Source organism: Trichoderma evansii (assembly GCF_050947405.1).
Source record: "Trichoderma evansii strain SZMC 28006 chromosome Unknown GGI43scaffold_16, whole genome shotgun sequence".
In the NCBI taxonomy this organism is placed as follows: Eukaryota; Fungi; Ascomycota; class Sordariomycetes; order Hypocreales; family Hypocreaceae; genus Trichoderma; species Trichoderma evansii.
The window spans coordinates 205,772-218,749 of record NW_028145190.1 but is presented as its reverse complement, the minus strand read 5'-3'; the positions used below and the strand labels follow the sequence as shown (position 1 = coordinate 218,749).

General features: G+C 49.1%; 4 protein-coding genes across 4 annotated transcripts; 3 read left to right on the top strand and 1 right to left on the bottom strand.

Moving 5' to 3' along the window:
- Nucleotides 1-2: 2 nt before the first annotated feature.
- On the top strand, nucleotides 3-2,422 carry GGI43DRAFT_424098 (endo-1,3(4)-beta-glucanase; the record flags this gene model as incomplete). Its single annotated transcript, XM_083208324.1, has 5 exons — nucleotides 3-1,172; nucleotides 1,245-1,389; nucleotides 1,466-1,764; nucleotides 1,820-1,908; nucleotides 1,969-2,422. The coding sequence occupies 5 exons, from the start codon at nucleotides 3-5 to the stop codon at nucleotides 2,420-2,422; spliced, it is 2,157 nt and encodes a 718-aa protein (XP_083058515.1).
- A 2,765-nt stretch (nucleotides 2,423-5,187) lies between these two features.
- Nucleotides 5,188-7,489, top strand: GGI43DRAFT_104821 (Sodium/calcium exchanger protein-domain-containing protein). The gene is made up of 5 exons (XM_083198820.1): nucleotides 5,188-5,688; nucleotides 5,771-5,982; nucleotides 6,055-6,285; nucleotides 6,353-6,869; nucleotides 6,937-7,489. The coding sequence occupies exons 1-5, from the start codon at nucleotides 5,478-5,480 to the stop codon at nucleotides 7,116-7,118; spliced, it is 1,353 nt and encodes a 450-aa protein (XP_083058514.1). The 5' UTR covers nucleotides 5,188-5,477; the 3' UTR covers nucleotides 7,119-7,489.
- A 352-nt stretch (nucleotides 7,490-7,841) lies between these two features.
- GGI43DRAFT_385639 (Utp14 protein-domain-containing protein) lies at nucleotides 7,842-10,676 on the bottom strand (the record flags this gene model as incomplete). Its single annotated transcript, XM_083203679.1, has 3 exons — nucleotides 7,842-8,024; nucleotides 8,114-10,174; nucleotides 10,230-10,676. 3 exons carry the CDS (start codon nucleotides 10,674-10,676, stop codon nucleotides 7,842-7,844), a joined length of 2,691 nt encoding a protein of 896 aa, XP_083058513.1.
- A 234-nt stretch (nucleotides 10,677-10,910) lies between these two features.
- On the top strand, nucleotides 10,911-12,673 carry GGI43DRAFT_410006 (cytochrome oxidase assembly protein-domain-containing protein). Its single transcript, XM_083206576.1, has 2 exons — nucleotides 10,911-11,330; nucleotides 11,401-12,673. The coding sequence occupies exons 1-2, from the start codon at nucleotides 10,999-11,001 to the stop codon at nucleotides 12,470-12,472; spliced, it is 1,404 nt and encodes a 467-aa protein (XP_083058512.1). The 5' UTR covers nucleotides 10,911-10,998; the 3' UTR covers nucleotides 12,473-12,673.
- The last annotated feature ends 305 nt before the right edge of the window (nucleotides 12,674-12,978 follow it).

Sequence of the window (12,978 nt, the reverse complement as noted above, 5' to 3'; positions counted from 1 at the left end):
AAATGGTATCAAAGAACATTTTCGCGGAGCCCATTGATGTTAAGCGGCCACCTTCTCAAATCTCCACTCGAGAGGACCATCCTGTGCCGCGGAAGGGAATATTAGAAAATGGACCACTGCAGACAAACAAGTTTTACTCCAATTTTTTTCTGGACAATCAGCGGTGCCCGACCTTCACATTTCCTTATTCAGTGGCCTGGGCTGGAGGAAATGGAGTGACGGCTAGCTGGGGAATGGCATGTTCCCACACCGAAGCCAGCCAACGGGTTTACGGCCAGGAGAAGTTTAATGGTGCTTCGTCTTACTACCTCAACCCCGTAGGCATACAATCTATGGTTATTTCAGCTAAAGAGCTTGGGAGGGAAACTGCTCTCAGCATCGATAGCATGACAGCTTTCTCTGCGCGGGTCCATCTCAGCAGGGATAGCGAATCGGAACCGGCCATCTCGTTTCCCTTGGTACAAGGAATGGCATATATCACGGCACAATACAGCGGCGCGACCCCCATTATTCAAACTGGCGTGTTCTTCAAGACTATGACTCGGGTAACACGAAACCTCAAGTCGGACCTAGCCAAGTTCACGTTCGACCTGGAAGACGGGTCAACTTGGCTGGTGTACGCTTGGAAGACAAGAGGGTATCCGCTAGAACTTAAAGTGGTCAACAATGGCCTGGCCGAATCAAAGCATCCATTCCATGGCATTATACAAGTCTGCAAATGCCCGAAAAACCAAGAGTCTGAGGATATTTTGGATGATGGTGCGGGCATTTTCCCCGTCACGTTAGAATTGTCTGGTACAGCTCGCGGTTATGAAGGCAGCTATTCATTCAATTTCGACGTAGATGGGCATCAGACCGGCAATCTCTACATGTATGCTCTTCCTCACCACATCGAATCCTTTGATGGAGAGACGGAGAGGCGCATACAAAGGGAGGTACAGCTGCAATCCACCACCAAGGGCCTTGCCACACTAGTAAGGGGAAATCGGTGGACCATGATTGAATCCGCGATGCCGGTTGATATGTCTTTTGCTCCCTGGGATCCAAGAAGAGGAAGCATCGAAGAACTGTCGGACCACGCGAAGAGAATCATTCATGCGGCAGCTGCGAAAGAAGTAGCACAGAATATGATTGCGCAGAGCAATCTAGATTCCATGTACTTTAGTGGAAAGGTGACTATTTCCTCCCTCCCTTTTTTCTTTTTCTTGTCTGTGGCGTGGGATTGCTACTAACAACCTACCTAGGCCCTGGCCAAGTTTGCAACAATCCTATACGTGATCAAGCACATGCTAGGTGACAGAGCTCTAACACATATAGGACTGGGGCAGCTCAAGGCGGCGTTTGCCACGTTTGCAGCCAACGAGCAAAAGTTTCCTCTTGTTCACGAAAGTGAGTCAAAATATCTTCTGTGTTGCTGCTATTCTACAAACATACACCGTGATACTAACAAGCCATGCGATTATAGCCGCTTGGGGTGGCATTGTTTCATCTGCAAGCTACGTTACGGGTAATTCTGGCGCCGACTTTGGAAACACTTACTACAATGATCACCATTTCCACTACGGATATCACATTCTTGCTGCAGCAATCATTGGCCACCTGGATTCGGACTGGTTAAAACACAACAGGGACTATGTCAATATTCTGGTTCGAGATGTGGCTAATCCCAGCGCCAAAGACAAGCTCTTTCCCATGTGGCGCAACTTTGATTGGTACCACGGTCACAGCTGGGCTCACGGTCTCTATGCCGCCATGGACGGCAAGGTAATTGAAATTCTCTCAAGATGGCTGTGCTTCCTCGCTTGCTAATGACCAGCAGGACCAAGAGTCGAGCTCAGAGGACATGATGCACGCGTATGCCATCAAAATGTGGGGCAAAGTCAGCAATAATGCTGATCTCGAGGCGAGGTAATGAAGAGAGGCTCTTGGCACCTATGGCTATGTCGTCTTGGCTAATATCGACAATAGGGGTAACTTGCAGCTCTCCATCATCGCCCGTAGCCTGCAGAATTATTACCTGTACAAAAACGACAACAGGGTACAGCCCAGGCAGTTTATTGGCAATAAAGTCGCAGGCATCCTATTCGAGAACAAGATAGACCATACGACGTACTTTGATCCTAACATTGAGGCCATTCAGGGGATTCACATGATCCCTATTCTACCCTCCACACCATTCGTGAGGACCAATGACTTTGTACAGGAGGAATGGGACGCCTTTTTCAGCGACGGGAGAATTGATGACATTGGAAACGCCTGGAAGGGCATCATTTGGGCTAGCTATGCCTCGGTTGAGCCCAGGAAGGCATGGGAATTCTTTAGCTCGCGGTCGTTTAGTCCTCAGTGGCTGGATGGCGGAGCATCGCTGACGTGGTTTATGGCTTATTCTGCCGGTAAGTTCTGGGCATGCTGGGTAGCGTAACTCGTCCAAGCTGGTTGGTCCTGGTATGATGCTAACGGGCAGTGCTAGCTCTTGGAGAAATATGATGAGCCACAAAGGGTACCTCTTTGATCGATTCAGCTACATGCGACTATTAGGCTGGAGAGACTGTGGCAAGCTGGATGTTGAAACTGTTCTTTTAGCTCGGCTTGGCAGCTTTGGTTGTTTGGTAACGTGGACTATCGTGTGAGGCTGAGCATGTGGATGACAGAGCGGAAGCTGGACTCGGTAACCTGGTGGCATTTGTCTGTTCCGTGTTGTTCCTTTGGAGAGGCGTTTTGGTGCGTATTGATGCGTGGCTGACTAAGGGCGGTTGGAAATCTTGAAAAGTCAATTGACGTCGTCGGGCACCCGCTGGCGGGAAGCTCGGAATCGCCCACGCCGTGACCAATTGGCTGGGCTGTACACACAACTTTGCCGTCACCTGATTATCGTTTGCATCTCAGTCACAACAATCAGCAATACATGTAAATTTTTGCAGAGGCGTTTGTCATGCGTCTTGACTTCGGTCTTCTTACAGTGACCTCATGTAGTGTGTAACAGCAGTCGACTGGAGATCTGCATGCGGGCGCTTATAGTATTCCGAAGTTATCGATAAGATCGAATTGACAGGGGACTCTGGGCTTGGCCAAATGCGCCAAGAGGCCGGCCTGATACATAAACGAGACAAGCTTTGTATTGGCGTGAATAGAATGCAACCCTCCTAATATGGGGAGCATCGGTGACGAGTCAGCAGCTGGCGGAGGCCTGTTCTAGAAACTAGCTGGGCTAAAGTCAAACTGGCAAGAAAATTAAACATCGAATTTATTACTTTTCTCACTAGCCAGGCTTGCTTAGGCATCGAAAAAGCATTTGTCTAACCATGTACACGGGCTGCTGGGGGAAAATAAGCTTAATTGCAATATTGCCATTGCGAGTGGTTGGATTTGGGGCTGATTGAGGCGAAGCAAAGAGGAGCGAGTTGAGATCAAGTAGTATCCGTAGCCTTACCGGTGGTGATTAGTAGAAAGTAGTTTAGTAGAGTAGTAGTACATAGGGAGAGCTCTGGGAGAGCACGTGCTCACTTTATAGGCGTTGATTTGAATATTGATTATATTGAATTTTGAATTGCTTGGCATGTCGAGGTGCTGTTGGCTCCTTCAAATGTGATGATGATATAATACGCCTTACTGTACGTGTATTCACCAGGCGCTAACGTATGTGCCTTTTCTTGGCCCGAGGTTATTAAGCAGCGGAATTCCCCGTGGCCGCCAGGAACAGCAAAGCTGGTCTTGGACAAGAACAGCAGTTGCTTCTTTGCTGAATCGTATATGACGTCGTCGATTCCACACTCTGTTCCCTGAATATTCTCCACCGTCCTTCAGATGCGCATTAGTACTGGTACACGCCCGTCGCTATTGCTATCACCTAACAAGCTTTTTTAGGCTGTTGGAGAAGCCAAGGGGGGCGCCAAAGGCCTTGATTCAGGTGCTATGGATACCCCTTTGCTAGCACGGTAGCATTTGCGGGAAGAAAGGCAGCAAACTTTGTTCTTCGTCTGAAAAAATGAAGGAAAAACAACAGGCTGCGAGGTACCAAAAGTATGCACAATGCAGTATATGCTATTTGCAGTACTTGCTCGTACTTGCTTACCTGATACGCACGAAGCGCCAGGATCGGGGATTATTGCTGTGCTTGTCATACAAATATGCAGATTTGCGCAACTGAACGCGCGCTCTCTGGGCTCAGAGGGGGTGTCGTCTGGAGGCCTCCCAGGCTCGCTCTGAATCCAGATCGAGTGCCAAGACGCCTTTTATCCGTGGCATGCGCCTATCGCGCCCAGCGTCCATCACCGCCTGTAGCTGCTGGGTACGACTGATGTAAATCGTTATTTGATTTTGGCCAAGGCTCCAAGGTGCGAATCCTCTCGCTGGGCTCTGGCCGAGGCAGAGCGCGACCGTGTCATATCATAGACGGCCTCCTGTACCTCGTAGTCAGCACGAGTGCCGTGATGCCAGGCCCGCGGTTCCAGGCCGGGCAGGTACAGGTACCGGTACATCCGCAGCTACGACTCGTTATAGTGCTTCCACGCAGCTACCCGAGCGATGGGACCCCTTGTGGACCCGCCCTAGGCCTAGGTCGGTAAACCCATTCGCTGATTCAAACAAACATGCGTTCTTTGTGGTTCTCTCTCTTCTCTCTCTCCATTACTACCACCACTTTGATTTTTCTGCGCGTGCTCTTACTCGTGCCAATTAAGAACGGGCAGCAGGAAAAAACAAAAAAAAAAAAAAGACTCCAATTCACGCTTGTTCTCGTGCCCACCGCGCCGGTAATCGTTTCCCGCCTTCTCCGGATAAAATATCGCCGGCCCTGAGTATCCCGGAGCTTCCAGCCATGGTCAAGGGCATATGTAAGTCGACATGGTTTATTATTGCTGTCAAATGGGCCTGTCGCCCAGACCGAGATGCGTGCCATTACATTGCAAATCTAAAGCCTTCTCTCCTCGTCTCCTCTTTCCCACCCCCGAGCTACAATCGGTGACATAAACCCCCAGAAATAAACGCCACGCGCCGTTTCCTTATAACAAGCGATCTTTTCCCCCCTCCTCACAAATTATCTACACCCACACCCCCAGAAGAAAAAAAACTCAGCCAGCCTTGTGTGGCACTCGCTTTATTACTTCATCCCTGCCTCGTCTTGGCCAAATCTTGTGTCTCCATCCTACTCTGCTACATATTAGACCCTTGGCTAGCCGCGATCCCCTCCTATACCCATGGGTTTTGAGAGTTAATCCTGTGGCTGCGATCGCTGTTTCTGCTTCCTACAAACTTTAGCCGCGGACAGCTTTAACTTCCAACTTTCAACTCTCTCTTCCAAACACACGCGCACTCGTTTGACTACCATCATCTATCTCTCCCTCTCGCTACACTGACGCAAACGATTCCGCCTTTCGTTCTTCAGACTCGCTCGTTCCCTCTTCTCCCTCGCTAATTACAACTCATTGGTGTTTTTGAATTCAGCCAATCCCAAGCGCTCAGCGAGCTTTCGACGAACAATGAGCTACAACAATTCAAGCTCCAACGAGCGCACGCCGCTTCTCAACGGCGGCAGCGGCAATCAGAATCATATCGGAAGCAACAATGAGCGTTCCACAACCTTCCAGTTCTTCTTCGATTCAAAGCACACGCCAGGCACTCATAGCGAGAACTTCGCCGTTCGAACGCTTGCCTACTCCTGGCATGTCACCAAGGTCACTTTGCTGAGCAGTAAGTCTTGGGAGGATAAAAGCGCCAGAACAATTGGCTCTCCGAGTGTAGCTATACTAACAATTCTTCTTTTTGCGAATAGACTATATCAACTTCTTGCTCATCATGGTTCCCATTGGTATTGTCGCTGGCCGCCTCGGATGGAATTCAACTGCGGTTTTCACGATCAACTTCTTCGCTATTATCCCGCTTGCTGCCGTCTTGTCTTTTGCGACTGAGGAAATATCTCTTAAGCTTGGCGAGACTCTTGGTGGACTGCTAAACGCTACTTTTGGAAATGCTGTGGAATTGATTGTGCGTTGCTCAAAATCATACCGCTTACTATGATATATAACATGGCTGGGATGAAATACTGACTGTTCGCAGGTTAGTATTGTGGCGCTCAGAGACAACCAGATCCAGGTTGTGCAATCTTCCATGCTTGGTTCCATCCTTTCCAACCTGCTGCTGGTTATGGGAATGTGCTTCTTTTTCGGAGGCATTAGACACCGTGGTGCTTCGGGTGAGGGTACCGAACAAACCTTCTCAGCAGCCGTTGCTCAGACTACATGCTCTCTCATGACACTATCATCTGCCTCCCTAGTGATCCCTGCTGCGGTATGTTTGATTTTATATCTCTCGCGGAAGCGGCTATGATGATTCCTATCTAACATGTATATTATAGCTCTATGGGGTTCTCGACCAGGGCCACACTAATCTCGAAGACAAGGAACGAAGCATTCTTGTCCTCTCTCGCGGTATCGCCATCATTCTACTCGTTCTTTACGTCCTCTATTTGGTATTCCAGCTTCGCACTCACAGCAATCTCTTTGATGCCGAAAGACAACTCGCTGAGGACGAGGAGCCTGAAGAGCCTACTCTTGGCCCGATTGCTGCCACCGTAGTTCTGGTCGTTGTAACGATTTTGGTTGCCATCTGTGCCGACTACTTGGTTGGATCCATCGATGACATCGTCGAAAGCGCGAATATCAGCAAGGCATTCATCGGTCTGATTTTGATCCCCATTGTTGGAAACGCTGCGGAACACGTTACTGCTGTGGTTGTCGCTCTCCGCAACAAGATGGACTTGGCCATGGGTGTAGCCATTGGCTCCAGTATCCAGATTGCCCTTGGTGTCACTCCATTCCTCGTTATTGTTGGCTGGATTATTGGACGCGACATGACGCTCCACTTTGAGACTTGTGAGTAGTAGTACACTTGAAAGTTCTTACTTTTGTATTTGAGAAAACCGTGCTAACCATGATATAGTCGAAACTGTTGCTTTCGCTGTGTCCGTTTTGGTCGTAACATATACTGTTCAGGATGGCAAATCGAATTACCTCGAGGGCGCAATGCTTCTCGGCCTCTACGTTATTATTGCCGTAGCTTTCTTTGCGACACCAGGCGATTTCTTGGACAACGCAACAAACCTAATTGCCGGCAGCAACTAAATTCAGCCAAGCTGAGCCTGTAGATCATTTACCGAATCGAACCTATCATTCGACTACAGAAGATATTCAATCACTGTCAACCATATGGCGACAAAATTAGGCTTCTTATAGCCTGATAACTAACATTTCATATGTGAAGGATGGATAAACTGCCAAAAGCATGTTTACCAAAATATGGAAAATCGAAATAAACACTTCCCTACGAGCAGGGTCCTTAACTATCCTTATCTGTTTGATTATCGTGTACTACTATTTCATTTACTGCGCTGAATCTGGAGGGATACTATTTGAATGAGATGCCTCGGGGACATTTGTGGCGAAGCATGTTGCTGGATGTGAGATCAAAATATTTGCCCCAAGAGGGCACAGGCGAGCAATTTCCTTGACTTTTTTCTTTTGGCTTTACTGGGATCTACGAGAAACAATCTGGGTGGAGGCAAGGGTGTGAATACTTTTGTGTTATTATAACGGTTTATGAAGTGCTTTTGCATTCAGAATTCTAATGATACCAATTAAAACAAATGGTCTTGCTTGATTTGTTTTTTTGAGTAAATGCTAGTACAGCCCCCTATAAACCGTTTGAAGAGATAACAGCCATGAAAATTGGACTCAAGAGGAACATGTAAAGATGTATATATTCATGAAAATTCGGATTTTAACATTCATTCCGAATGTATCTATTTTAGCCCTAAAATATTAAAGAAGAAATAAGAGATGGAAAATCTATGCATTTGGCTTCGACATGGGCGTAATAATGCCCTGCTTCATAATAACGCGCGGCTTCGTGCTGGCCTGGAACGTCTCCTTTGTCATCCATTCGGGTCCGACAGGTAGTCGCAAAGAGCGCTCGTATTGCTGTTGCGATTCGAAGGGGAAGGGGAGCTGGGCGGCGAGGTAGCGGTCATTCTGTGAGAGCAAGCAAAGTTAGTATATATGAATGAAAAAACATTGACAAGTTCAATCTTTAGAAAGAGGGTAAAGTTTGTGTTACTAACCTTTTTGATGCGCTTTTCGTTGATGATGACCTTGTCTAGCTTGGCGTCCTTACGGTCTTTCTTATTGATACCTTCCACCTTTGTGAGGAACCGGCCTTGGTGCCTCTTCTTCTCACGGCTGCTGACTCCGTCACCCACCCAAGAACCCCAGCCGGGCAAGGTGTTGTCAATGACCTTATCGTCGTCAGCCTCAGCGATTTCGTCCTTTTCACGCTCAAACTCGGCAACGACATCTTCACCGGCAAAGGCACGGGCCACGAGGTCCTTGTCGCGGATAGCCATGGGCAGGCGAATGTCTGAATCTGAGTCTGAGCCGGATGTGGATTCGTCGTCATCTTCTTGAGGCTGTTTTGTCTTCTTGGAGGGTTTCGGCTTGGAGGAGGGTTGGGATGCAGTGAGGATGTTGGCGTTGAGGTCGAGGTCGTCGGCTCGGGCTGACTTCTTGCGACGCGACTCGCCCTTGGACCAGGCTCCCGCTATCGAAGTCGTTGTCTCCGCGGGAGTAGACCAGGCATGGTTGATCGAGCCGTTTGAAATATGAGGAGCTCCGTCACCGTTGGCGAAGCTTGTGTTGTTTTCTTCTTCAGAATCATCCTTGGCGAGCTTCTTCTTGGTTGCTCGGGCAGAGTTCTGTGGCATGGAGAAGGGGTTGGCCACTCCGCTGCCGTATTGCCTTCGTCCGACCTCTCCTCCCTTTTCTTCTTCATCCTCGGAGCCTTCTACCTCTCCGTCGAGCTCTTTACGGATTTCCTTGATGAGCTCGTCGTTTGCCTTCTTCTTCGCTGCTTCTGCCTTCTGCATAAACTTCATCTTCATTAATCTTGACTGGGGCCCGCTGTCTTCATTCTCGAGCTCATCCAACTGTCGCAGCAAGTCTGCATTATCGTCATCGTCATCAGATCCGGAACTGCTAGTCTCATCTGAATCATCTCCATCGCCTCTTGAGCTCTTGCCTTCCTTCCTTCTGCGGAGATCCTCATCCTTGCGAGCCATTTCTGTCAGACCAGCCCGGAAGTCGTCATCCCAAACAGCACGCTTCGCCTTGGATCCCATCTTGGCCCATTTGCTGTCCTTGTGGCGCTGACCAACTCGCTCCAACGCACGTCGACGATCCTGAGCCTCTCTCTCTTCCTCCGAGTCGATCTCGCCAGCCTCAGCCATGGCCTCTCTGGTGGCCATCTCATCGCGCTCCTTTTGTTTTCGGTGCACTCGGTGATAGGCTTTGCTCTTGATCTTCTTGATGCGGGCGGCGCGTTTTGCTTCCCTAGAAGCCAACTCACGCTCTATGCGCTTCTTTTCCAAAGCTTGCTTCCGTGTAAGCAGATTGCCCTCTTCATCGAACTCCTGCTTCTTAGGCTTCTTCTCCTTTTCTAAAGACAGTCCGCTCTGCTCCATGATGCCCATGATTGTAGCTTCTAATTCGTTCGCGGCTCCCTTCAGCGATAGGGGCTGAAGTTCTGTCCGGTCGAGTCCCGCTGATTCTGAGTTTTGAGGGAGAGGGAATACCAGGTGTTCGGCTCTGCGGTTCTGCTTAACAGTCTCTGTCCATCGATCAAGAGTCTCGTTTGTCTTCTCATAAGCCGCTGATCGGTCGATACGTCCTTGCTCTCTCCTTGATAACGGCACTTCTAGCTTCTTCGTTGAGCCGGGTCGCTTCTCTTTTGATTCTTTCTTCATAAGCTTGACTGATTGCTTCATGAAAGGATCGTTCAATCCAGACAGTCCCAGGTCGCCGAGATCGATTTTCTGCTGTCCAGACGCTGAGACAACTTTGTCGCCGTCATCTTCTTCCCCTCCGAATCCAGATATCAGGCCCTTAAGCTCCTCGAGTTTCGCGGGGTCGGCTTCTTCGTCGCTGTCGTCAAGACCCTCAAACTCGTCGGATTCATCAGAATCCTCCTCTTCTCCTGACTCAGAATCTTCTTCTTCCTCTTCTCCTTCTTGCTCCTCTTCAGATTCCTCTTCGAACTGGTCTAAAGCCGTGGCCAGATCAATGGCATCCTCGCCAAGAGTTTCGCCTTGATCGTCATTTCCGTCGTCAGAATCTTCCGAGTCGTCGTCCTTTACTCCAAGTCAGCGTCCTTGTCCTGGTATTTTCAAAAGTGTAGCTTCTCACCTTGCGCTGGCCAGTTTTTGATCCGCGGAAGGCATAGCCCTGAAACATCTCATTGTCGCTATCGCCAAACGCATCATCACTCTCAATTTCAGAGTCATCATCGTCGTCCGCCATGCCACCCAATTGCCACTCGTTGCCCTCGCTGTCGCTACCAAACTCTACATCGCCATCTGTCGCACCCCGCGGGGCCTTGGCCTTCTTTCGCTTAGGGCCCTCTTCTTCTTCTTCCTCATCCTCATCTTCTTCCTCTCGTCCATGTTTCTTCTCAATTTCGGCATCCAGTTCTCGTGCACGTGGTGTCCTCTTATCCTTGGTGGGAAACCTTTCTTGCGCAATGTTGAACGCATTCAGTGCATTCGTCTGCGCTCTTGACTTGGACTTCTTGGGACCAGCCTTTGCCTTTGGCTGGGCCAACAAGGACCGTCCATGCGCCTGTCGACCTGGCATCTTCGATAAATCTGGATTCGGATCTGAAGAAGGTATTTGCCAGCAGTTGCGCAATCACAGCTACCGAATTGCTGTTTTTTTGTGCTGCTAGCCAACTTACTACTTTGCTTTTTTTCTGCCGTGTAAAAATTTGGCGGTGAAGCTAGCTTGATGCCATCCCACCTATCAGCAGCCGTGCAATTCTTTAGCGCAGCAATTGGTGCCCGCCTCGGCGCTCTCTATGCTCCGAACCACATGCAGTCTTATACCGCAGGCCAAGAAATATCGTGCCATTTTCGCTCTTTCGTCCTCACATCAAGCGCCATTGCGCAAAATTGCAAAAATGGTGCTTTTTGCGGCCGGCATGCGGAGGGCAGCCCTTCAGGTGCCCTCCAAGTTCTTCGTCTGCAATCAATGCCTTCGACAAGCACCTAGACGCTCTCCTTCACCTATCCTGAACATCGTACGATCCCGAGGGTATGCCGATGCAAAGCCATTGGAAAACTTGGCGGCCAAGAGTGCTGCAGCTGCGGCATCACAGGCGCAAGCTCAGGCCTCAAAGACATTTCCACAGAAAACTACTAGTAAGGGAGTTGCGATTTGGTTGCTGGGCAGCGCTGCCAGCGTGTTCGGTATTGTCGTCTTTGGTGGACTTACAAGACTAACTGAGTCTGGGTATGAATTCACCTAGAACTCCAATTGGCGCGAGATATGACAACTCATTGCTAACAATTGCGCATTATAGTCTAAGCATAACGGAATGGAAACCTGTTACGGGCTCTTTGCCCCCAATGTCAACTGCCGATTGGGAATCCGAGTTTGAAAAGTACCGTGCCTCTCCGGAGTTCAAGATCCTTAACCCTCATATGACCCTGGACGAATTCAAGAAGATCTACTTCATGGAATGGACGCACCGACTGTGGGGTCGCTTCATTGGCCTCTCCTTCGTTCTCCCCTCGCTATACTTCGTCGCTCGCCGCAAAGTCTCTCCCAAGATGGCATTCAACCTGCTCGGTATCTCCAGTCTGATCGGTGTCCAAGGCTTTATTGGCTGGTGGATGGTTAAATCGGGTCTCAAGGACGATCTTTTTGCTCCTGGTTCCCACCCTCGTGTCTCCCAATACCGGTTGACTGCTCATTTGGCCACTGCTTTCCTCTGCTACTCCTGGATGCTCGTGTCTGGTATCACCATCCTCCGCACCCGCCGTATGCTCGCCGACCCCGCCGCCGCCGCTACTGCCATCAAGGCAATTCAGAACCCCGTCCTCAGCACTCTCAGACGCTCTGTTTTTGGCATCACCGGTCTTGTCTTTCTGACTGCCATGTCCGGTGCCTTGGTTGCCGGTCTCGACGCTGGTCTCATCTACAATGAGTTCCCCAAGATGGGTCTCGGTTACGCGCCTCCCAAGTCCGAGCTGTTCGACAAGTTCTACTCCCGCAAGGAGGATCAGTCTGACCTTTGGTGGCGCAACATGCTTGAAAACCCCAGTCTCGTCCAGCTTGATCACCGAATCTTGGCCATCACAACCTTCTGTACCATCTTGTCCCTTTGGGCTTATTCTCGCACCGGAAAGATTTCCGCTGTTCTCCCCAGAAACGCAAAGAAGGGCACCACCGGGCTTGTTCACCTTGTCACCTTACAGGCGGCTCTTGGAATCTCCACTCTCATCTACATGGTCCCTACTCACCTTGCTGCCACCCACCAGGCTGGCGCCCTTGCTGTTCTCACAGGCGCTTTAGTTCTATCCCACCGACTACATGTTCCAAAGTCAACTATGCGGTTAATTGAAAAGAAACTAAAGCAGATTAAGCCATAAGGTGGGGTCACTTTTTTCTTGTATAAATAGATGGTATATTAAGCTTAACGGAAGGAAAATCGTCCAGACATCGGCTGAGAAACAAAAACCTCATGTAAAAAACTCAACTCAAATCACCTAGATATTCCTTTTATAGAGCAGAGCGGGAGAGAAGCTTTCTCCGAGAAAATTCAATGTATAAATTCACCTATTAACTCCTATTCCTTACTCTCAATTTCTAGTGAGCAATACATGGCAATTATTCCACAAAAGTTTACATTTCTTTCTTTCACTCAATCCAATGCCATTGTACTGATAAACCAAAACAATGTCACGGAAAAAGATAAAAAGAGAGAGAAAATAATGGGAAATCCTCCCAGTTCTCCTACCCTTCCTTTCCTCTCCCCATTCTATATATGCTTCCATCCTGCCTGATATTGCGATTCGTATATTAACACAACATCGAGGCGCGCAGAAAATGCCGAATATTCCTTTTTTGTTGAAGAATCGTGAGATTTTTTATACCG